The 26416-nt window shown below is 45.7% G+C and overlaps 1 protein-coding gene across 1 annotated transcript in view; it reads right to left on the bottom strand.

Moving 5' to 3' along the window:
* bmp6 (bone morphogenetic protein 6) overlaps positions 1-26416 on the bottom strand; it is a 161175-nt gene that overhangs the window by 48759 nt on the left and 86000 nt on the right. The window contains exon 4 of the mRNA XM_085993601.1: positions 3439-3636. Within this exon, the coding sequence (XP_085849727.1) occupies positions 3439-3636 (198 nt within the window). The remainder of the gene's footprint in view (positions 1-3438; positions 3637-26416) is intronic.

Below are 26416 nucleotides of genomic sequence, written 5' to 3'. Positions count from 1 at the left end.
TGGCCCGAAGGTGAATTGTGGTGGAATAACTGCCACTTTACAAGTGAAACCAGCCTGTGAGGAATATTCAGAGGTCAAAAATGTGTAGCTCCTAAAAGTTAAGATTCAAATATCGTGGCCTGATGGAGTCAAAATGAGTCCACTTACCCAGAGGTTATGAAAACTCTTCAGCATTAAGAGCAAATGATCTGAAATACTTCTTTACTCCTTGAGGAATTCAGGATGGAAGAACAGTTGTTGTTGGCAGACCGCTAGAGGTCGATGGGTAGTTTTGCGTGTCTTAGAATCATGCTTCCTCGGCGACTAAGAGTTTCCCTCTCTTCTAAGCTTCTACAGAATTCTCAGAATCAGAGTGAAAGCATATCAAAACATTCCTCCCCAAAAATAAATCATCAAGCTGTAGTCTGCCAGTCCTGAAATAAAATTACTCGATGGTTACAAAAAGTGACCAGTGTCTTTCCAGGCAACGCTTGTATGTAATGTCCCCTTTGCTTGGGAATGTGGCTCCTAATCTAATTCTGCTACTTACTGTCTGCAATTCTGCTAAAAGCCATATAGATGGGGTAATCTGGCAATGTCAACACTAAAGCAAAATCTGGAGCATGTCCAGAAAAAAAAGAGTGAGGTGTGAATGACTCAATGTTCTGACAAGTCGGTTTGAAAGATACTGGACTGCAAATCAGATCCTGAAAGAGCAGAAGCACCACCCATGCCACTTGAAGAAATAGGCGCCCTGTCCTGTGAAGGAGACATATCTATGTGGACACAGCAGTAGTGTGTAACTCAAACTGCTTCAGTACATCTAGAGACGTCATTAGGTGAAAGCAATGGTTAGTTTTTAATTGGTCTCCGTTTTCAGGCATTACTGTGTGTTCTGGAACCCATGGAGTTCACTTAAGAAAAAACTCACAGGGACAGTCCCGCATCAGGAACCAAAAATGACCAACTGCAGATCAGAGAAGGAAAACGCTTCAATGTTCAAGTTGCATCAACCTCAAAACACCCACGATATAAAAAATAAAAGCGACCGACAGAAGTGGTCTACTTCCACCTCGGTAACATCGCCTGCCTCCGCCCCTGCCTCAGCTCACCTACTGCTGAAACCCTTATCCATGCCTGTTACCACCAGACTGGACGATTCCAATGCACTCCTGGCCAGCCTCCCACCTTGAACCCTCCATATATTTAGAGCTCATCCAAAACTCTACTGCCCATATCCTAACTCGCACCAAGTTCCGTTCACCCATCCCCCCCGTGCTCGCTGACCAACATTGGCTCCCGAGCAGGCAACACCTCGATATTAAAATGCTCTTTCTAGTTTTCAAATCTGTCCATGGCCTCGCCTCTCACCATCTCTGTAACCTCCTCCAGCCCTACAACCCTCAGAGATCTCTGCGCTCCTCCAATTCTGTCCTCTTGTGCAGCTACGATTTTCATTGCTCCACCATTGGCGGCCGTGCCTTCAGCAGCCTAGGCCCTGGAACTCCCTTCCTAAGCCTCACTAACTCACTCTCCTCCTTTAAGACGCTCCTTAAAACCTACCCGTTTTACCAAGCTTTGGTCACCTATCCTAATATCAACTCGGGTGTCAAATTTTGTTTGATAACACTCCTGTGATGCACCTTCGGACGGTTTACTCCGTTAAAGGCGCTATATAAATGCAAGTTGTTGTCGTCATCATAGACATAATTGAAAATCAGCCAAAACGTCAAAGACATCACTGTAAACTTCAAAAAGGTCCAATTAAAAATAGCTTATGCTTGCACACTGCTTTAAAGTGAGTCCATTTATACTAAGTGTGCAGACATTTTGTGGCAGTATACTAAATGCTAAACTTCACTGAGAAAAGTTTCAACTCTACCACCTTGCACCCTCCATATATTGAGCTCATTCAAAACTCTACTGCCCGTGTCCTAACTCACGCCAAGTCCCGTTCACCCCGTGCTCGCTGGCCTCGCTCCCAGGCCGGCAACACCTCGATATTGAAATGCTTATTATTTTGGACAACATTTGATTTGAGGTCATAGATTGTGGGTAGAGTTTGCAGCTCACTTATATTCAAAAGTAATTAACAGTATGAGTTAGGCTTTTTATTGCAGTTCATTTCTCTCTCCATCCCCATTTTTATGTCCTTTTAGATTTGTATTGTACACTATTCCCCAACCGGAACTGGGCAACTGACCTATTCCCACACCTCTACTGCTTTTCGTGCAGACACTTGGAAGGACCGATTTCCAGTTCCTCTTGGCCCCTCACCCCAAGTGCGGGTGAAATCAGAAACTCTGCATGGAAAAAGCAGGCACAAACCCAGTACATCAATGTACTGCAGTGTGTTTGCTATTTTTAAGTTATTGTTCAAATGCACAATGGCACCAAAGCACAAATCGCTCTTCTCTGCAGCTCTCTCTCTGGTGAAGACAGATGTATAAAAGAAAACAGAAGTTTAGTGTTCTTTATAAAAAAAAAGCTGAAGAAAGGTATTGTTCCACAACTTATGTACTGCATAAAAAGAACATGTTGAAATATGCGTAGAATGATTTTGCTGCTGTTGGGTGGGGATGGGAAATGTGCACATTTAGAAACCCAACGTGTACAGTATTAGTAAAAGCTATGCAAACGGCCAAACTTCAATTGTTAATTTGTAATTTTGGCAGATGGTCCAACCACAGTTTGATCATTCACGTGGAAGTAGTACCCTTAGGAGGAAGTGGATAATTGAAAATACCCATAAATATGACAACATCTGTACGAACGTCCAACTCAAAAACCTTTCATACGGGAGGTCCACCGCCATCTCTCGTTTCCCTCTCCCCTACCCTTTTGCCCCTTTATTTCGCCCCTATTTTTATTTACATACACACAAGATTATTGCCACCCACAATCTCCTTACACAGAGTAATACAAATTAGTGTATATCCCAAAAACCATTTGGAAGACATAAGATGATAATACGAAATACATTAAATAACAGAATGTTGTTTCTGGAGGGAGTTGCGACACAGGTTTAACAGCAGGAATAAACTAAATTTAACACTTAATGGAAGTTACTGGAAATGTTTATATTAATTACTATTATGCCAAAGGGGTCTTATTTATAGCATCAGGGAAAGCGAATTATGTAGTACACAACATTACATTATCTTTTCTCTCCAACCCAGCTAATGAAGGACCCAAGAAAGTTTGTGCAGTCTAAATTCAATTCCCAATGGACACAAGCCTACAGCACAAATGCCCTTTGATTCAGGAATAAATGGTAGAAATCCATCAATGTCTTTTGGAAGGGTAGACTGTACTACGGAAAGTTTTAATTATTCCCAACATGAAAACTTTGCTACTTTATCACTCTTTCAATTTAACAATTCAAATAAAATGCTCTTCCCCTAAATCGGCAGAAAAATCAAAGACTGAAATCTTTCACCCCTCGCTGTTCTCATTTACCAGTTAAACTCGTTGCTCTGGGTGACTCTTGAACTGATGTAGATTTGGTACGGCCTTGGTGCCTGCGTTTGTTTGCAGCCGATCGCGTTGTTCGAATATGCACCTCACTGACTTTGAAGAAAACCACCATAAAGGGCTGTTTGTCAACGGGCCCATGTAGTCCTATCAGGCCCGCCAGTGTGGGGTTGACACCTTGACCTGCAAGAACACAAGAGATACAAATAAAAAAATGTATTGAATTATACATTTGCTGTAATTTGTACATGCTTTCTGCAGCACATGCACTAGTTTTATTTTACCATAACTCAAAATAATTAGAATATTCCAAAGGCAACTTGAGGACACTTTATTCTCCCAGAAAGAAGTCATCACCGCTGGGTAGCGCAGATGAGATAAGTCGCCTTTACCTGCCGCCTGTAATCCAAAATAGGTTTGGGTCATCTTAACCTAGTTTCCAGAAGGCTACTGAACAAAGACCAGGGATTGAACCTCATCTGTTTAGCTCAGTATCATTCTGGAAAGAACATTAGCTGCTAAGCTTTAAGGACGTCCTCTTGATAAATTTCCAGAGCATGCTGTTTTCTAAAAGACTTTTTAAATGGTACCACAAAAAACCTTCAAACACAAGATCTCTGCCGTCAGATTGCACCTGGCCAAATGCTCTTTTGTACAGCACTGTCCTTGTACACATTCTTGATCACATGGTGACCTATTCTTAAATTTAATTGCTCCCGAGCTACTTGGCAATTATGTTCTCAATGGTCACTAGCATATTTCATGCAAAACGCCAACATCCTCCACTAGGCATCCATTATTACCCATGAGGGACGGTTCAAGATGCTGACTTCTCAAGACCATAAACAACACATTGCAATATGCAGACAACAATGCGAATCGAAGAGCGTTCCATTGTTCGGACGAAAGGTCATCGACCTGAAACGCTAACTCTCTTTCTCTCTCCACCGCATGCTGCCTGACCTGCTGAGCATTTCCAGCAGTTTTTTCTGTTTTTATTTCAGATTTCCAGTATTTTGATTTTGTTTTAGTGTTCCACTGCTCCTCTTCCATCATCTCTTCTTGCATAACGGAACACTTTTGATTCAAGATGGTACTTAAACCTTGAGCAATCTGGTGGAAAAATTGATCCACAATAGTTTTAACAAATCCATAAGCAAGTCATGTTGTAAGTACATTTACAGATTTGTTAAAACTAATGCGGAGTGGAAAGTAATGGTCCATGTTCAGTCATCCATCCGCACAACTGCTTACGTAGAGAGTCATACCAAGTTATTTATTATATAAAATGAAGAAATTAACATGTTTTCTGTACTGGATGAGCAGAAATTTCCTCCAACTAAATATTGGGAAGACCGAAGCCTTTGCCTGCGGTCCCCGTCACAAACTCCGTTCCTTAGCCACCGACTCCATCCCTCTCTCCGGCAACTGTGAGGCTGAACCAGACTGTTCGCAGCCACAATCTGATTGAACAGGCTCAAAGGGCCGAATGGCCTGCTCCTGGCTTCTACTTCTTATCATCTTGTGTCAAATTTTGTTTGACAACGCTCTGGTGATGCTCCTTGGGACGTTTTACTACGTTAAAGGCGCTACATAAATGCAAGTTGTTATAATTGTTTTTTAAAAAAATATTCTGGTGCAAAGTGCGTGCTGTTGGCGATAGAGAAAAAGAATCGTAATCTTAGGTAGGTTACAGAGTCAACCTATGAGGCAGCTGAACATAATCTGGCGATAGTGTGCTTCAGCTTCTACCCTCCGGGTGCTCCGGTTTCCTCCCACAGTCCAAAAATGTGCGGGTTAGGTTGATTTGCTATGATAAATTGACCCTTAGTGTTAGGGGGATTAAATACGTGGGGTTACGGGGATAGGGTGGGATATGTGTTGGTGTAGTGGTTACGGGGATCGGGTGGGATGTGTGTCTGTGCAGGCTCGATGGGCCGAAATGGCCTCTATCTGCATTGTGGGGTTTCTGTGATTCTGTGAACTCTGCCAGTTAATGCAATGCTCCCAACTAGAAACTCCTTCAAACCAATTACCCAATATTTTCAGCACTGTCGACAGAACAGGAAAAAAAAGGGGGGTTAAGAATAATTCTTAGCTATGGTTTGATTTTTTTTTTATATATATACAGGAAACTTTGGTTTATCCGGAGGTTGAATGTCCGGAAACCTCGATCCACCGGCAGAAATCAGGAGCCGTTTTGTTAGGTTTTTTTTCTTCTCGTGGCTTTTTTTTTTTTCCAAACAGTCAGGCTCTGCAAAGTCTCTCTGAAGCTGTTGCTAAGCTACAGAGACGCTTCCAAGGTACGGGCCGACTGTTTAGAAGCTGTTGCTAAGCAACAGTGTTTGTTGCCAGATACGGAGCTCAAAATCTCTGTATGTTTCAACATTAGCGCTGGTTTGTCCGGCAGTTTTGATAGATCGGCAACAGCTCGGTCCCGTCGGTGCCGGATATCACAAAGTTTCCTGTAAAAAGGAAGCAACACTTTGTGCTGCTCCCAGAAAAAAAAACTTTGAACTATTTTGTTCTTTGTTTTATTTGTTCTTGGGATATGGGGGATGCTGGCAAGGTTATGTTTATTGCCCATCCCGAGTTGCTCTGAAGTGATGGCTGTGGGCCTTCTTGAACAGCTGCAGACCTTGTGGTGACCATGTTTCCACTATAGGTGTCTTTATTTCAATAGTCAAACCTATTGGGTAGCAATAGCAATTGTGTAGCAAAAAGGACTAAAATTAATCAATCATTCGTTTTGAGGGTGTGTTTTTGGCCATCAAATCATAAATATTCAATCTGTAAGATGCAACACTGCCCCACAATGTGGAATCTTAAAATCAACCAAAACAACTAGCAAAATTCACTGCCACCCTCGTGTTTGAATGGAATTCAACCTTCCTACAATCAAAGATTCAGATAGGCTCCATATTTGAGAGTTCAACAGACAGACACAAGTTTAAACAGGACCATCGGGTTACAGTTGACTTTTATTTAAAAAAGCAGTTTCAGGAAACAAATTATGGGGCAGGGCAGCTTTAAAGATGAAAGGACATTTCTTTATTACGTGCGTGTTCAACTTTTTCCTGACTTTCTTTGATCTGGCACAAGTTCAAAGAATAAACGGGGTCACACCCGTTTTCCGCGACTGCAAATGGGTGGGGCCCACCGTTAGACGCACGCATGATGGTGAAACAACTATTTGTGGAAAATTATCTTTTCCCCAGGAACTTGGCCTACATGGATTTTCCGAACATAGTTCCTTTTTTCATCTGGTCCAGAAGAATAAAATTAGGCATTTAATCCAAAGGCTAAACAATTATATTTTTGGCATCCTGGAGTTCCACATGAGATAATGACAGGTTAAGTTCAAAAAATATTTTTTTTTTTTTTTAAATATAGAACTATGTCTAGACATAGGTGACGTGGCAGAAAATAAGGAAAATATTTAACTACACTTAAACAGATCTGACTAACTCATTACACATTGAAGCATAGACTAATTCACATCTTTGCTTATATTCCAATTTGTGATCTCAGTGATGTGTGCAAGCCCCTTATACAGATGTAACTATTTGTATTAAATGTTTTGGGCCTGTATAAATGTAGTGCTGTATTGTTGTAGAGTCCCTTTGATCAATCAGATTGCAGAAACAGAGACTACTATCCTTTCAACCAATTAGGTCCCGGGAACAAGAATTAATCAGATCCTAGAACCATTCATCAAATGCTAGAATACCCTGTTGTGCCATTTAATGACCAATCACATTCTACCAAGAAAAGTTAATAATTCAGTAGAAGAAAATCACAAACTTACTCATAAACTTGATTCAACAACTCCCTCCATTCTCTTCTTCAAAATAGCATAATGTATGCTCTCGCATCTGGCCAGCTGACTTCCCACACTCGAAAACCCCATGAGAGAGAGAGAGAGAGAAAAAGAGAGGGAGAGAGAGAGAGAAAAAGAGGGAGAAAGCAAGAAAAGAGAGGGAAAAAGCTAGGAGAGAGAGGGAGAGAGAAAGAGAGGGAAGGAAAAAAGAGAGTACAAGAGGGAGAAATAAACTCATTTTATGAATTGACATGAGGGAATTCAATGATTTCCGCACCCCCCCCCCCCAAAATACAGCTCAGCTGAAATCATGCCCATCAAAAAACACAAACAGTGCGCCCACGGTTACTCTGCGAAGTTGCTGGGACTTGTATCATCCTTTGTATAGTTCAAGCCACACTCAAGACATGAGCAAATAGTCCAGGCTGACACCTCAGTGCAGTACTGAGGGTGTGCTGCACTGTCGGAGGTGCCGTCTTTCGGGTGAGAAATTAAACCGAGGCCCCATCTGCCCTCTCAGGTAGACGTAAAAGATCCCATGGCACTATTTGTAAGAAGGGAAGTTCAACCGGTGTCCCGGCCAATATTTATCTCTTAACCAACATCACTAAAACATTCCCCTTCGCCCAGCACCTTCCTGTGCAAACGCAGGAGATGCAACACATGCCCTTATACCTCCCCCCTTCCCACTGTCCAGGACCCCAAACACCCCTTCCAGGTGAAACAGCGATTTACTTGTACTTCTTGCAATCTAGTATACTGTATTTGCTGCTCATGATGCGGTCTCCTCTACATTGGGGAGACCAAACGCAGATTGGGTGACCGCTTTGCGGAACACCTCTGTTCAGTCCGCAAGGGGAACCCCGAGCTTCCGGTCGCCTGTCACTTTAATTCTCTGCTCCACTCCCACTCAGACCTCACCGTCCTAGGCTTCTTACATTGTTCTACTGAAGCTCAACATAAGCTCGAGGAACAGCACCTCATCTTTCGATTCGGCACTTTACGGCCTTCTGGACTCAACACAGAGTTCAACAATTTCAGATCATAACCTCGGCCCCTATCATATATATATTTTTTATATCCACACCTTTGTTTGTGTCTTCTTTTCGTCTCTCCCACATGGCAGCTGCCTTTCATTCTGCCAGCGCAATTTACACTTCATCTAGAGCCATCTTTTGTTTCTTAACCTGTCCCATTACCAACTCCTTTTGCCTTGAATGTCTCTTAACCTCTCCTGCCTTCTATCCTATCACAGACCTTCCCTTTTGCTCTTTCATCCCCTCCCCCCTTTCCCAGCTCCTACACTTGCTTAAAAATCTGTTCCATTTCCTGCTTTTTTCCAGTTCTTGTGGTGTATGTGCCTTTAAGAGCCCCTGTGTACTGTAATGCCGGTAATGGCCACTCGGGCTATATAAGCCTGTATAGTGTCTTGTATCTGTTAGTTCACCTCTAGACTTTCAGTAAACACCTGTGAAACCAACTTCTGCATTCCGTGTCTCCATTAACACACGGATACAACAGTGGCGACGAATTGGAAACGGACTTGCCTGCAATTCGGCAGCACCTCAAGGAGATCGATTCCTCAGACGAAAGTCGAAGAAAAACAAGAAAGAAAAAATAAAAAAACTGTGGTTTCACCAGCTAGCCGAGCTGGTGGCAGGTACTGCAATAATCCTTCCTGGGCGGCGGGCTGGGGCTCCATCGGCTGGCTCTGCAGCGGGGCCGAGCAGCGAAGGCGGAGGCAAACGGAGACAGAGGGTGGAGCACTCGGGAGACGGCCGGCGCTGCAAAGCAGGTCGGCGCTCGGACCAAGCAGAGGGAGGGAAAAGTACCAGAGAGTCCGGTGGGAACGAGTCTCCACCTATTAAAAATACCTATGTAAATAAAAACCGCGGAGAACAGCGTTGTCAGAAGCGGTAGCGGCGGGAGGCGCCATTTTTTTTCCTGCGGGGAAGAAAGGAAAGCGCGGGAGGCGCCATTTTTTTTCAGGAGGCCTAAGACTGGCAATATTACTGATTTCGATAGCGATATAGAGGATTGGACCACATATGTGGAAAGAGTGGAGGTATATTGCACAGCAAATGAAATAGAGGATGATAAAAAGGCATCAGTACTTCTAAATCTAATGGGCGCAAGGACATACGGGCTGTTACGAAACTTAATCACTCCAGCCAAACCGAAGGACAAGAATTTTAAGGAGATTGTTGATACCCTACAGGAGCAATTAAACCCAACACCGCTGCTGATAGCGGAACGATTCAAATTCTTCAGGAGGAATCAGCACAAAAATGAAAGTAACGCTGATTACCTCACCGAATTAAGGAAGCTGTCAAAGCACTGCCAATTCGGGGCAGGACTGGCAGATTCTCTTCGAGACAAATTCGTCTGCGGTCTCCTAAGTGAAGGAACACAGAAAAGGCTACTTTCTGAAAAAGATTTGACACTGGACAAGGCTTTCAGTGTGGCTGTATCATACGAAGCAGCCGCAAGAGGAGCTGCAGAGATACAGCAAAAGCCACAGGACTTCGGCACCCATGAAATGACACAGGGTTTCGAGAGATGTTATCGCTGCGGCAGATCCACCCATGACCAGAGGGACTGCTGGTTCAAGGACAAAGCATGCAGGCAATGCGGAAAGATTGGACACATTGCATGTGTATGCCGATCTGGACACAAAAAATCCATGGACAGGAAAAAAATCAATAAGGAAAAGTACAGAAAGGTACAAATGATGACGGACAGTAGCTCCGAAGACCAGAAGAGCGATAGCGACTCCGGAAACAAGAGACTAAGCTGTCTCAAATTACATAATGTAATTGCCAAAGAAGATTACCAGACCATTTGGTTTACCCTCACGATAGCGGGGTCCCCAGTTAAAATGGAGCTAGATACAGGATCGGCTCTGACCGTCATAAGTCGACGGGATTACGAGCGGCTATTTCCGCATATACCTTTGAAAGACACATCCATTATCTTGAAAACATATACGGGGCAGAAAGTATACCCCAAAGGGAAAATAAGGGTGCCTGTTGTATGCAACGGCAAGGAAATACAGAAGTTGTATTTATACGTTCTGCAAGATGGTGGTCCACCGCTGTTGGGACGTGAATGGATCAGGAAGATACGTTTAGACTGGCACTCCATTCAGGCACTGATGGTGACCAGTAAGAAAAAAAATGATGATGACGTCATACCTGAACGATTAAAAGACATCTTGGCCAACGCCAAGGAAGTGTTTCAACAGAAACTAGGAACCTTGAAAGGCGTCACCGCCTCAATAAAAGCGGAAGATGCGGCAATTCCCAAGTTTTTTAAGGCAAGGCCGGTGCCATATGCAATTCGTCCAGCAGTCGAGGCAGAGCTGGAGAATTTGGAAAAGGCAGGCGTATTATCCAAGATAGATTGGAGCGAGTGGGCAACACCCATCGTCCCGGTCATGAAGAAAATGTTGAATAATGATAAATCTGAAGAACAGAGAAAAATTCGCATCTGTGGGGACTTCAAGGTGACTGTAAACCTGGTCCTTCACACGGTACAGTATCCTCTTCCAAGGATAGAAGATATTTTCGCCTCACTATCCGGAGGGAAACGTTTCACCAAAATTGACTTGGCACAAGCATATCTACAGATGGAGGTTGAAGAGGCCTCTAAAAAGTATCTCACGATAAATACACACAAAGGCCTGTACCAGTACAATCGACTGGTTTTCGGAGTAGCATCAGCTCCAGCTATCTGGCAAAGAGCTATGGAGCAAGTCCTCCAAGGGATTCCGGGGACTCAATGCTACCTAGACGACGTCCTTGTAACAGGAGAAAACGACAACGAGCGCCTTGCCAATTTGGAGCAGGTGCTCACTAGGCTGAAAGAACGGGGCCTACGAGCAAATCGCCCCAAGTGCGAATTTTTCCAGAAACAAATATCATATTGTGGCCACATAATTAACGAGGAAGGGTTGCGTAAGTCACCTGAAAAAATTGAAGCGGTCATAAAAGCCCCAGCACCTGAAAATGTCTCACAATTAAGGTCGTTCCTGGGATTGATAAATTACTATCATAAATTTTTACCGAACTTGTCAACTCTTCTGCACCCTCTTAACGAACTGCTACAAACGGGAGTAATTTGGAAATGGAGCGAAGACTGCAAACGTGCCTTCCATAAATGCAAAGGCTTGATCACGTCCAAGGAAGTTTTGGCTCATTACAACCCATCACTGCCAATCAGACTGGCTTGCGATGCATCCCCTTACGGCGTAGGAGCGGTATTATCGCATAGATTCCCTGATGGCTCGGAGCGGCCGATAGCTTTTGCGTCACGCTCATTGAACTCAGCTGAGCGTAACTATGCCCAGATCGACAGGGAAGCACTCAGCCTGGTGTGGGGAGTGAAGAAATTCAACCATTACCTACACGGACAAAAATTTACCTTGTTGACTGACCATCAACCCCTCGTCTCCATATTCAACCCTAAAAAGGGTGTTCCCATTACGTAAGCGCAAAGGCTACAGAGGTGGTCCCTTTTCCTAGGGGCACACCAATATGAAATAGAATACAAAGGATCAAAACAGCATGGGAATGCCGACGGTTTATCGCGCCTACCGTTGCCAATGGTAGAAGAGGCACCTACAGTGGACCCAGTGGAGATGTTCCACTCAACCATAGTGGAATGTCTACCAGTAACAAATTCTGCCATTGAAAGGGAAATGAGAAATGACCCGACTCTCTCACGAGTCTACGATTTAACGGTGAAGGGATGGCCAGCACATGGCGAACCACTGTTGCCAGTATTCTCGCAAAGGAGAGAACAGCTGTCAGTGTGCCGAGGAACCTTGATGTGTGGATCCAAAGTGGTGATTCCACCCAAACTCCAGGATAAAGTGCTAAAGGAGCTTCACGAGGGGCATCTGGGTGGAGTGAAAATGAAGAACCTAGCCAGAGCGTGTGTGTGGTAGCCAGGTATCGATGGAGACATCGAAGAAATGACCAAGGGCTGTCTAGGATGCCAGAAGGTCCAAAACGCCCCACTACAAGCCCCTCTACATCCATGGGAGTGGCCCTCATCTCCATGGCAAAGGGTACACATCGACTTTGCTGGTCCATTTATGGACTCAATGTTCTTAATCGCGGTGGATGCACACTCCAAGTGGCCGGAGGTAATAAAGATGTCCGCCACCACCACGGAAAAAACCATCACAGTATTAAGGACCATATTTGCCAGGAATGGGCTGCCTGAACAGATCTGTTCTGATAATGGACCGCAATTTGTGTCCGAAGAATTCAGGAAGTTCTTAAAAAAACAATGGGGTTAAGCACTACACGTCCGCCCCATACCATCCCGCCACCAATGGATTGGCTGAAAGGTTTGTCCAGACCTTCAAGAAGGCCATAAAGGCCATGGGTAATGAAGACATAAATCTACAGCATAAGGTAGATAACTTCTTGTTTGCATACAGGAATGCAACACATGTGGTTACAAACCAAACTCCCGCCATGATGTTCTTCAATAGAAGCCTAAGATGCCGGCTGGATTTGATCAAGCCAAACAGCAGAAGGGACGTGGAGAACCGGCAATTTCAAGGCATGAATGAAAGGCCAACTAGAACCTTCCAGATAGGTCAACAAGTTTTGGCCCGGGACTACCGTACCGAGAAATGGCAGCCTGGAACTATTTGCACACGACTAGGACCGCTGATGTATACCGTGGACATTGGAGAAAGCATAATAAGGTGCCATGCTGACCAGATCATAGAGTCATCCGAAAAGGGACAACCTACACCACAACTCTATACGCCTAATGATGAAGCAGAGATACCCATAGTATCTACCTCCAATCCGGTGATACTGGAGCCAGATGAACCCGACACTGGCATTCAAGCCGAATCGACCTTGCCAAAAGAACCTACTACACCACCAAAAACTACTACACCACCGAGGCGTTATCCAGACCGAGTCAGGAAGCCTCCAGAGAGACTGACTTATAATTGATTAACTGCAGCAATTATGTAGATTATTGTTCTTGTAACATGTTAATTAATGATTACTTAAAATGTTATGTACTGGTTGTCTAAAAGGGGAGGAATTGTGGTGTATGTGCCTTTAAGAGCCCCCGTGTACTGTAATGCCGGTAATGGCCACTCGGGCTATATAAGCCTGTATAGTGTCTTGTATCTGTTAGTTCACCTCCAGACTTTGTTCAGTAAACACCTGTGAAACCAACTCCTGCATTCCGTGTCTCCATTAACACACGGATACAACAGTTCTGACGAGAGGTCATCGACCTGAAACGTTAACTCCGTTTCTCTCTTCACAGATGCTGCCTGGCCTGCTGAGTATCTCCAGCATTTTCTGTTTATATTTCACTAAAACAGATGATGTGGTCATTATCTCGTTGCTGTATGTGTGATGCAAACTCCTTAAAAAATTTAAAAGACCTCGATTAGGTAGCCTCTCTGCTTTCTCTTTTCTAGAGAAAAAAGCCCCAGCCTGTTCAGTCTTTCCTGATAATTATAACCTCGTTTTACCAGTTTTAAATTAAAAAGCTGAAATTTGAGTTGAGTCTCTTTCAACTTTTTCAAGTATTCACAATTTATATCATTAACCATTTCTTACAGAACTGTACGATATCTTCTTCTTCTTGGGCAGTCCCTCGGAACAGAGGATGACTTGCTTCCACATTAAAAATGAGTTTGCAGGTGACTGATGAGTTCGATGCGGGACCTACAGTCTCTGTCACAGGTGGGGCAGACAGTGCTTGGGTTGACGTGCGCTCCTTGTGCTTGGCTTCCGCTTGCTCCCGGCGAAGAGACTCGAGGTGTTCGGCGCCTTCCTGGATGCTTCTCCTCCACTTTGTGCAGTCTCGGGCCAGGGATTCCCAGGTGTCGATGGGGATGTTGCACTTTTTCAAGGAGGCTTTGAGGGTGTCCTTGAAGCGTTTCCTCTGCCCACCTAGGGCTCTCTTGCCGTGCCGGAGCTCAGAGTAGAGCGCTTGTTTTGGGAGTCTTGTATCGGGCATGCGGACAATGTGACCCATCCATCAGAGCTGATTGAGCGTGGTCAAAGCTTCGATGCTGGGGATGTTGGCCTGAGCAAGAACACCGACGTTGGTGCGCCTATCCTGCCAATGGATTTGCAGGATCTTGCGGAGGCAGCGTTGGTGGTACCTCTCCAGTGCTTTGAGGTGCCTGTGTACATGGTCCATGTCTCTGAGGCATACAGCAGGGCGGGTATCACTGCTGCGCTGTAGACCATGAGCTTAGTGCTGGGTTTGAGGTCCTGTTCCTCAAACACTCTCTTCCTCAGGCGACCGAAGGCTGCACTGGCACACTGAAGGCGGTGTTGGACTTCGTCTTCTGCCCTTGTTGACAGTAAGCTCCCGAGGTATGGAAAGTGGTCCACGTTGTCCAAGGCCCTGTCGTGGATTTTGATAATCGGGGGGCAGCACTGTGTGGCGGGGGCAGGTTGGTAGAGGACCTTTGTCTTACAGATGTTTAGTGTAAGGCCTATGCTCTCGTACACTTCGGTGAAGGTGTTGATGATGGTTTGGAATTCGACCTCCGAGTGAGCGCAGACGCAAGCGGCGTCTGCGTACTGTAATTCGACGACAGAGGATAGGACGACCTTGGATCTGGACTGGAGGCGACGGCGGTTGAACAGTTTCCCATTTGTTCTGTAAGTTAGCTCCACTCCAGTGGGGAGCTTACTGAGGGTGAGATGGAGTATTGCAACAAGGAAGATTGAGAAGAGTGTTGGTGCAATGACACAGCCTTGTTTGACCCCAGTTCGTACGTGAATTGGGTCTGTGGTGGAACCGTTGGTCAGGATCACGGCTTGCATGTCGTCGTGAAGCAGGCGGAGGATGGTGTACTATATAACCAGATCAGCACCTTCAATTTTGCACAAAAGGCTTTTTCATGGAGAGTTGTTAAAATGCTTATTAGTAGTATTTCCTATAGCAAGATTTTTTAGTTACAATTTTTAATAAATAATCATAATTTTAAAAATTAAACACAAGTTACTGCAGCACCGTAACTTAGTTTCTTGATATCCGCAACTGAAAAAATTGCAGCCCTGGTAAAGTTAGGGGGCGCGTAGGTCAAGGTCTGGACATCAAATCAGTAAAGTTTTAGTGACTGTAATCAATACACCCATTCTTTTAAATATATGGGTTTAATTCCTTTTGCTAAACGTGGTGCTGTTTATACAGCTCCTGCTCCTGCTAATTGCCTTTCGTTGAATGCACCCATCTGACAGCAAGAAGTCATCTTCACTTGAGCTTAATTGTACTGAATTGAACATTATTTTTGTGAATTAAGCTTTTGTTAGGCGCTTTGCTTCTACAATCTAATTAGCTAATTTTGGGTTGTTCTATCAGTTTCCTCATGTCATGAGAGAGAGCAGCTTACCCAGTGGTGTTTCTATCATGGGAAGAACTGTTGTGGTCACAGCACGTAGCATTACTGTAAACCCTTTCTTTTGTTTCTGAATGTATTAACGACATTGTTAGAGAGACCAATGCTTTCCTCCAACTGATTAACATAAAACATTACTTTATGCTGCTGCATCCTTACATGGCGCATAAAATGAAATAGACCGTGGGAAATGGCATTTAACCAATATATATGCGAGATCATCATAACCCACTTGTGACTGAGATTTTTCACATGCTGGTGGCACGTTACAAAGGCTGCTTGTGTAAAAGCATCAAATGACAGCACCAGTGCAGCTGGCAACTAAAGCAAGCATGGGATGCACCAAGACTGATTTGGTGGGACTTCTAGTCCACCGCTGGTAGTGAAGCCCAGTAGTTTTATATCTGGCTTGCAGCCAGCTGCACAAGACCCATGCTTCAGGAGTCATCTGCACTCGCACAGGTTCCACCCAGCGTAAAGGTGGTTATTGAGATGGGGCAGGGGGCAGGTAGTATTGGGAAAGTACAACAGTATGGATGCACTGAGAGAGGTCTTAAGATCTGGCATCACTGTGGGAAGGGGTCAGGATCTGGCACTGGGGTGGGAGGAAGGCCCAGGGTCCTGCAGCATTGATTGGAAAGAGGCATCAGGGTCGGTCAGCACCTGGGCATGGAGGATCCTGGGGTCCGAGAACATTGGGGAGGAAGTCCCAAATCTGGTCGTTCTTGGAGCTAGATACTGGGATTCTGGTTCCAGGGGCATTGAGGGGAGTGGAATCTGGAGAAGGACCCAGAAGCATCTGGACTGATTTACCTCAGGGTTCTCTGGGCCATCAGGCATCCGTGCACTGCATTCCCAGGACGTCGTCCTGAAGCCAGTCTTAAGCCCAAAACGTACTTTAATAATGAAAGGAAAGGAAGGAAAAAGACTTGTATTTCTATAGCACCTTTCACGGCCACCCAATGTCCCAAAGCGCCTTACAGCCAATGAAGTACTTTTGAAGTGTAGGCACTGTTGTAATATGGGAAGCACAGCAGCCAATTTGTGCACAGCAAGCTCCCACAAACAGCAATGTGATAATGATCCGATAATCTGTTTGTTATGTATACTTATTCTATAACTAATACAGCTGGAATTAATTAGAAGATTTACAATTCGTTAAGTCAGGCATTGTAATTAGCTTCTCAAAGACAAAGGTTAAATATTAATAAACACAGGTGACAAAATTAGCCTGCCCTGCTTAACTGAAATTTTCAAAATTATATTTTGCCTTTTAGAAGGGAAAAACTTCCTTCAAATAAGTTTTCCTGGGTAATAAACTGATTTTTTTTTTACAATTACAAGGGCTTTGTTTCACAACTACCATAAGTGTGCTCCATCACGCAGCTTGACATGCTTTCTAATGCAACAATGAATGGCTTTTATTTAAAAGTTTAGTTGAAAACCTACTCAAAACTTATCACCCAGGTTGCATTCAAATCAATTTAAAAGAAAACCCAAGCTAAAACATTGATGCTCACAAGGGCACAATTTGACTTCTTCACTGAAAAAACAGGGACGTTTCAACATAAACAGAAGCTGCCACAGGTATGGGGGTGAGGCACGAGAATGTGGCAAAGGATTAAGTGCATCCTGAAATAACCATGTTTCAAATTAGCCACATGGTAACACTGTTATTACAGAAGCTTTCATCTTACCAGAGCTATTTGTGGTAATAAGAGCTTTCTTCAAATCCACAGACACCATCTTTAATAGGGGATTTTGGATGGGTTCCATTTTTGATGCACAATAAGGAGGATTTTCTAGACATGGAATTCAGACCTTGTCCAAAATATTTGGATACAGTCGATTATGTATTGTCCTGTTTTCATACCTGATTCAGAGTTGTTCAGTGAGTAACATTTCACCTGTTTAAATTACCATCCTGTTAACACTAGTTCCCAGTACAGTTCCCTTTGCTGCCTGCCTGTTCTCTCTAACTGCTCATGAGGCTCAAATGCATTAACTGGAAGTTAATCAGAAAATGGAGCCTCGGCATAGTCAAGTCACTGTGCATGTTATAAACAAAACAACGTGTACTTATATAGCGCCTTTAATGTAGAAAACATCCCAAGGTACTTCGGAGGCATAATCAGAGCCAAAGGAGGAGATGTTAGAAGGGGATGACCAAAACCTTGAGCAAAGAAGTTGGTTTTCGGAAGGATCTTAAGGAGGAGGAGAAGTCTAGGGCATTTCAAAGCATGCGGTCTAGGCATGATGGAGCGAGGCGGGGGGGGGGGGGGGGGGAAAGAGAGTGATGCGCAAAAGGCCAGTCAGAGGAAGTGTGTGTTCGGGGGAGGGTTGGGGAGATTGGTTGTAGGGAAGTTACTGAGATAGGGAAGGGCGAAGCCATGAAGGGAATTAAGAACGAGGATAAGAATTTTAAATTGGAGGCATGGAGAGGGACCAGGGGCTGATGTACATCAGCAAGGACAGGGGTGATAGGGGAGCAGGGCCTGGTGCAGAATTGGATAAAAGCAGCAGAGTTTTGGAGGAGCTGAAGTTTAGAGGGTGCGAGACCGTCCAGGAAAGTACTGGGACAGTGGAATCTGAAGCTGACAAAGGCATGGATGAGGGTTTCAGTGGTAGATGGTCTGAGGTATGGGCAGGGGTGGAGCTGGGCGCTGTTATTGAAGGTGGAAGTAGGTGGTCTTTTGTGACGGAGATCATATGGGGTTGGAAGCTTGTCTTGGTGATGAATGGAATGCCAAGATCCTATCTGGTTTAGCCTGAGACAATGGCTAAAGAGGGGGAAGGAATCGGTAGCGAGGGTATGGAATTTGTGGTGGGGTCCGTAGATGATGGCCTCAATCTTGTCAATGTTTAACTGGAGGAAACTTGACAATGATTGGATGTCAGAGAAGCAGTCTGTTAACACAGAGGCTGGGGGATGTGGTTGATAGAAGGTGGCAGAGGTCGAGATGGGTATCATCAGCATACATGTGAAAGTTGACCCCATATCTGTGGATGCTGTTGCCAAGGTGCAGCATGTAGATGAGGAGGGGGGGCGGGGGCAAGGATAGACCCTTGGGAGACTCTGGAGGTAACTGTGCGGTGGCAAGAGAAGCCATTGCTGGAAACACTTTGGCTACAAGTAAGAATGGAACCGAGCGAAGGCAATACCATGGAGTTGGATAACAGAAGATAGGCGTTGGAGGAAGATTTTGTGGTTGACCATGTCAACAGCTACAGAGAGGTTGAGGAGAACGAGCAAAAATATGCACCATGTCAGTCAGAGGTATGTCATTTGGGACTTTGGTTAGGGCCATTTTGGTGCTGTGGCAGGAATTGAAACCTGATTGGAGAGATTCAAAGATGGAGTTGTGGGAAAGATGGGCACGGATTTGGAAGGCGAACAAACGTTCAATGACTTTGGAGAGCAAAAGGAGGTTTGAGACGAGGGTGGTAGTTTGCAAGGAGAGGGGTTGAGGGCAACGCTCCAGTTAAGCCGTGCGGCCACGCAGCGATCTGGTCTGGAGGTCCCGCGCAGGCCACTCAATGGCTTTACAATTGAAATAACCGTGCACGCGTGAGAAATTGAACGTGCCGTGCAGCCCGTAAAAGGGGCCGCGCACCCAAAAAAAAAATTAACGGGAACATTGGTCGAGAGTGAAGTTTTTTTTGAGCTGGGTGATGCTGGGGGTTTTAAAAGGGAAGGGGACAGTACCTGAAGCGAGGGGGCCATTTAAAATGAGTTGCAAGGTTAAAGAACAGTTTCATTTTAATAGTTTTCTGGTTCAGACATTCCTTGACTTCTGTTTTGGAAAATGAGAAGCTCACTTTGAACTTTCAGAGGAGCGTGCATTTGGATTTTGAAGGCAGTGGGGAGTATGTGCACAGGTTCAAATCCTCACAATTTATAACATACAAAAGCCCACTCGTGTCTTCAACCGCCTTCCACACACGCACACTTCCAATGAGTTGCCAAATAAATGATGATTTTACCAAGTAATTTAATTCACTTAACTGTTCTATTCTTGTATCCGTTTTAACGTTTGTATCAAGTTGGACAAGAAGCGTACAACGGAATGTAAACTGACTTGCAATTCCAATAGGTGTCAGCCGTGGCACAATTGGTAACACTCTCGTCTCACTCCAGACTTGAGCACACAATCTAGGCCGACATTCCAGTCTTTCAGATGAGACGTTAAATCGAGGACCCATCTGCACTTTCAGGTAAAAGATCCCATGACACTATTCTGAAGAAGAGCAGGGAGTTCTCCCCACCCCCGTGTCCTGGCCAATATTTATCCTTCAACCAACATCACTAAAACAGATTATCTGCTGTGCGCAAATTGTCTGCAGCGTTTCCCACATTACAACAGTGACTATACTTCAAAAGAACTTTATTGGCTGCATTTTGGGATTAAAAAAAAATTCTTTCATGGGATGTGGGCGTCGCTGGCAAAGCCAGCATTTATTGCCCATTCCCAATTGCCCTTGAGAAGGTGGTGGTGAGCCACCTTCTTGAACTGCTGCAGTCTGTGTGGTGAAGGTGCTCCCAGTGTGCTGTTAGGGAGTTCCAGGATTTTGACCCAGCGACGATGAAGGAACGGCGATATACTTCCAAGTCAGGATGGTGTGTGACTTGGAGGGGAACTTGGAGGTGGTGGTGTTCCCGTGCGTCTGCTGTCCTTGTCCTTCTAGATGGTAGAGGTCGCGGGTTTGGGAGGTGCTGCCGAAGAAGCCTTGGCGAGTTGCTGCAGTGCATCTTGTAGATGGTACACACTGCAGCCACGGTACGCCGGTGGTGGAGGGAGTGAATGTTTAAGATGGTGGATGGCGTGCGAATCAAGCGGGCTGCTTTGTCCTGGATGGTATCAAGCTTCTTGAGTATTGTTGGAGCTGCACTCATCCAGTCAAATGGAGAGTATTCCATCACACTCCTTACTTGTGCTTTGCAGATGGTGGAAAGGCTTTGGGGAGTCAGGAGGTGAGACACTTGTCGCAGAATACCTAGCCTCTGACCTGCTCTTGTTGCCACGGTATTTATGTGGCTGGTCCAGTTAAGTTTCTGGTCAATGGTGACCCCAGGATGTTGTTGGTGGGGGATTCGGTGATGGTAATACCGCTGAATGTCGAGCGGCGGTTAGAATCTCGCTTGTTGGAGATAATCATTGCCTGGCACTTGTGTGGTGCGAATGTTACCTGCCACCTATTAGCCCAAGCCTGAACGTCATCCAGGTCTTGTTGCATGCGGGCATGGACTGCTTCATTATCTGAGGAGTTGTGAATGGCAGTGAACACTGTGCAGTCATCAGCGAACATCCCCATTTCTGACCTTATGTTGGAGGGAAGGTCATTGATGAAGCAGCTGAAGATGGTTGGGCCTGGGTCACTGCCCTGAGGAACTCCTGCAGCTATGTCCTGGGGCTGTGATGATTGGCCTCCAACCACCACAACCATCTTCCTTTGTGCTAGGTATGACTCCAGCCAGGAGAGTTTCCCCCCCCCCCCCCCCCGATTCCCATTGACTTCAATTTTACTAGGGCTCCTTGATGCCACACTCGGTCAAATGCTGCCTTGATGTCAAGGGCAGTCACTCTCACCTCTGGAATTCAGCTCCTTTGTCCATGTTTGGACCAAGGCTGTAATGAGGTCAGGAGCCGAGCGGTCCGGGTGGAACCCAAACTGGGTTATCAGTGTGCAGGTTATTGCTGAGTAAGGGCCACTTGATAGCACTGTTGGCGACACCTTCCATCACTTTGCTGATGATTGAGAGTGGACTGATTGGGCGGTAATTGGCCGGATTGGATTTGTCCTGCTTTATGTGGACCGGACATACTTGGGCAGTTTTCCACATTGTCGGATAGATGCCAGTGTTATAGCTGTACTGGAACAGCTAGGCTAGAGGCGCGGCTAGTTCTGGAGCTAGTCTGGAGGTCATAAAAGGCGCTATATAAATGCAAGTCTTTTTACTGTAAAAACCGTCACACAGTTTGTTATACAGATTATATTTATGCCATTTACTTCAATACAAGTTGAGGTAGAAGATCAGCCATGATCTTATTGAATGGCGGAGCAGGCTCGAGGGGCCGAATGGCCTACTCCTGCTCCTATTTCTTATGTTCTTATATACACAGTTCAGTGCAGATCAAATATTTAACAAAAGGCAACAGTTTCTGCCACAGTTTCTTGCCAGCGTGTTTGTGCTAAAATATGAGCAAGTTATAAACACAAGTTACAAGGCTTGAGCATTAGCACCTGATGAGGTGGTTTTCACACCAACAGAAACGCTGGTCACATTGCTAGAACCTGATGAGGTGAAAGAGATACTGTAACATCACTGAATTGGACAATTATCACATCTAGACAAAAAAAACTTGTAAACACTTTATAAAAAAAAAAAAAAAAAAAATCAAACACATTGGCCCAGAAATTTGGGTCTCCACGGGTGAGTACGCACGGAGTACTCACCCGTAGGCCCAATGGAAGTGCCGGTTTCCTGCATGCACTGTGCATGCGTGGGAAACCGGCACTTCCGTTCCCCTGAAAGCAGGGGTTCGGAGGTCGAACGCGTGCGCGGGGGAGGCTGCGCGTGCGCATCGAACTTCGTTTTTTTTTTAAAAACAGGTTTTCCCGGGAAGCTAAGTCTGCAGAAGTTACACATGTAAAAAGCAGGCGTAAGGCCTGCTTTTCACAAGGTAAGTGGTGAATTAATTAAAATTAAAACATTTTTTCCACAGGTTTATTATTTTTAAATACTTTAAAGCAAGGTAAGTTTATTTTTAGCCCCATTAGAAAATTTAAAAAAAAAATTCAAAAATTAAAATTATTGTTTAAAAGTTATTTCATGTAATTTATATTTATTTAAAAAATGTGATAAAAAAAAATTATTTGAAGATTTAGTGATGTTTTGTAAGAAGAAGGGGCCCGTAGTATTTCTAAGTTTGACAGCACTTCCTGTCAGACTTATGAATGGAGCATTCCCTGCTCCGATTGGCTCCCCATGGCCCACGTGATCCCAGGGGATGCATCGAACTAACTGCGCCCCTGGGATACGCAAGCACTGTGCGCCGGCAGCTGGAGCAGGCCCAGGATCGGAATTCCACGGGGGCCCACAGCTCAACGGCCGGTGCGCAAGGTAAGTGCAGGTCGAGGGCTTACACCCGTGGGAAGCTCCCGACCTGAATTTCTGGGCCATTGATCATCAAACAGGGCTTAACACATGGGCTTTAGCACAGGAACCGGAGTTCCTGCGATAGCGCGAGGGTAGCAAGAGAAATGTTAGAAGTGAAATAACAGCAGAAAACGCTGGAAAAACTCAGCAGGCCAGGCAGCATCTGTGGAGAGAGAAACAGAGTTAATGTTTCAGGTCGATGACCCTTCGTCAGAACTGCTAGAAGTGCTCTGGCTACAATCAGAAAGCAAGAGTGGAACCAAGTAAGGGTGGTCCCACTGACCTGGACAATAGACAAGGATGGTGCGATTGACTGTGTCCAAGGCTGCAAAGAGGTCGAGGAGGGATAATGCACCACTTTGGTTGGGACCATTTCAGTGCTGTAGGAGGGATGGAAAAATTCAAACAGGAAGTTCCAGGAGAGTTGGGCACAGACCTGGGAGATGACCACGTTATAGAGGAAAGGGAAGTTGGAGATCAGGCAGTATTTAGCAAGGACAGAGGTCGAGGGTGAATTTTTTTTTTTCAGGAAAGGGGTAATGGCGGTAGTTTTGAAAAGGGACAGCGTCGGAGGAGGGGGAACCACTTCAAAAGGGATAGGGAGGGAAGAAAAGAAGGAGGGGTAGTTGTATTAGAGACAGCATTGCAGCAGTTATAGCATAAGGATTTAATTGAGAAATGGCTCCAATAGAATCTCTCTGGAGTGCCCTAAGGAGTAGCAAGGGATTGGTCATACTAGAGGGATCACATTTATAGGCTGCCGAACAATGTAAAGGAAATAGAGGAAGACATTTGTAGACAAATTAGAAGCATACATCAACAACCAAGTGAGTATTGTAGGTGATAATAATTACCCCCCAAACAGACCGATAAGGAAAATGTTTGAGATAAGAAAGGAGGGTATTTTTTTTCCAGTTCAAGACTATTTTCTCAGTCAATATCTTGTCACTCCAACAAGGAATGAAGCACTACTTAAGCTGGTTCTAGGTAACGAGACAGAGCAAGTAGGCGATTTAAAAGCTGAGGAACATTAGTGACCGCAATATAATTTTGATATCCTCCCTATAATGACGTACCCAAAACTGTACACACTACTCGAAGTGCAGCTTAACTCAAGTTCAGCATTAGCTCCTTGCTCTCGCACGCTGTGCCTCAAGCTGCACAACCAAAGATTCGGTTTGCCTTTTTAACGACCTTGTCTACTTGCACTGCCACCTTTAACGAGACAGTGGGAAGGAATAATTGGCGCAGGTGGGGGGGAAAAAACCACTGCCAGAGACTTAGTGGGCCAAATGATCAACTTCTGTGCTGTAACTTTCTAAAGGGCACCAGGTGTTTTGCTCTCTAGTTTGCCTCTCCTTTCTGTGAAAGCATCTAGCCTTCAACAATAGACGGATTCTCAAGTCCGGCCTCCGCATATTAAACTGAACATTAATGAACAGGATCCAAGAGTAAGCAATCACCCGAAACGTCAACTCAAATTTCTCTCCACGGATGTTGCCTGACCTGCTGAGTTTTTCCAGCATTTTCTGTTGTTATTTTGGATTTCCAACATCTGCAGTATTTTGCTATTGTACTAGTGTTTGGTTCACTGCCACACCTCTTCTAGGAATGCCTACCTTGAAGAAGTTCTGCTCTTCTCTTCGACGGGATCTCAGTTTGGCTCTTCAACCTTGTTCATCTTCATTACTTTCAGTTTCCCTTCTCGTGTTTGATCCACTCCTTTTCCCACCCCCCCCCTTTCCTTTTGTTTCTCTCTCACACCTGGCAGCTATCTCTTGCCCTGCCAGTACACTTTACACCTAATCTCAGCCTATTACCATCTCGTCTAGCTCTTTTACTCCTTTTGTTTCTTTCACTTCTTTTGTCCGATCGCAGCCCTGCCTTCGATCTATTTTCTTTTCTTTCCAGTTTTGAAGAAGGGTTCAACCCGAAACGTCAACTCAAATTTCTCTCCACGGATGTTGCCTGACCTGCTGAGTTTTTCCAGCATTTTCTGTTGTTATTTCTTAGCCACAATTGTGTGTGTCAGTTTGGGTCAATTGGTAGCATTTGTATCTCTCAGCTAGTAGGTTGGAAATTGAACCCCGTACCAGTACTGAGGGAGTGCTGGATTATTGGAAGAGATTTTCTCTCATTACATTGTAAAAATGTAGCTCTCAACTGCTTGTCCAGGTGGACTTTAAAAGATCCCTTGGCACAGTTTGAAGAGCAGAGAAATCTCCCGGCATCCTGGTCAATGTTCCTCCTTCAACCAATACCAACAAAAATACAGATTAGCTGGTCATTTATCTTTTTGCTATTTGTGAGATGCTGTTGCTTCACAATGGCTGCTGCAGTTGCCTGCACTAGAGTCACTGGACTTCAGAAGTAATCCATTTTATGAAGTGCCTGGAGAAGTTTTGGTGTGAAAAGACATGAGGGCAATTTTCAACTGCCCGCTACCCATTTCTCACCTGAAAAATGGGCAATTGGCAAAGGAAATGCAGGTGGGCACTTCAGACACCCCTTTGACGCCCAAGGCCCACCCTATTCAACTTTCAGGCAGGAATTTAAATGGGAGCCCAGCACTCCCGTCCAAAACAGGCAGGGGGAATATTTAAATATGGAACTGGAGTGTTCTATGCCAGTTGTAGGTCGCAGACTACAATTTTCATGTACAAATGGGCAAAGCATGCGTCATGCCCGTGAGACCCAGTTGAACCAGCCGTTGAATGGCCTAACCAGAGATCCTCAAAAGAGACCACTGCCGGCCTTTGAGGAATAAGTAAGGTTTTGTTTTTAAAAAAAAAAGATATTTGTGGGAACAAAAGGCCCAACCTGCTGGCTGGATCCATGAAGGTTTCCAAAACGGACGAGCTGCTGAGACCGGTGCCCCCAGCTCGCCACCGAGATTGGTGCCCCCAGCTCGCCAGAGACCGGTGCCCCCTGCTCGCCGGACACCGGTGCCCCCAGCTCGCCGGACACCGGTGCCCCCAGCTCGCCACGGAGACCGGTGCCCCCAGCTCGCCACGGAGACCGGTGCCCCCAGCTTGCCACGGAGACCGGTGCCCCCAGCTCGCCAGAGACCGGTGCCCCCAGCTCGCCAGAGACCGGTGCCCCCAGCTCGCCAGAGACCCGTGCCCCCAGCTCGCCAGAGACCCGTGCCCCCAGCTCGCCAGAGACCCGTGCCCCCAGCTCGCCAGAGACCCGTGCCCCCAGCTCGCCAGAGACCCGTGCCCCCAGCTCGCCAGAGACCCGTGCCCCCAGCTCGCCAGAGACCCGTGCCCCCAGCTCGCCAGAGACCCGTGCCCCCAGCTCGCCAGAGACCGGTGCCCCCAGCTCGCCAGAGACCGGTGCCCCCAGCTCGCCAGAGACCGGTGCCCCCAGCTCGCCAGAGACCCGTGCCCCCAGCTCGCCAGAGACCCGTGCCCCCAGCTCGCCAGAGACCCGTGCCCCCAGCTCGCCACCGAGATTGGTGCCCCCAGCTCGCCACCGAGATTGGTGCCCCCAGCTCGCCACCGAGATTGGTGCCCCCAGCTCGCCACCGAGATTGGTGCCCCCAGCTCGCCACTGAGATTGGTGCCCCCAGCTCGCCACC

The sequence above is a fragment of the Somniosus microcephalus genome, chromosome 7, assembly GCF_052327205.1.
Source record: "Somniosus microcephalus isolate GS21.2 chromosome 7, FLI_Smic_1.0, whole genome shotgun sequence".
Taxonomy (NCBI): Eukaryota; Metazoa; Chordata; class Chondrichthyes; order Squaliformes; family Somniosidae; genus Somniosus; species Somniosus microcephalus.
This window is presented reverse-complemented; position numbering and strand designations above follow the sequence as displayed.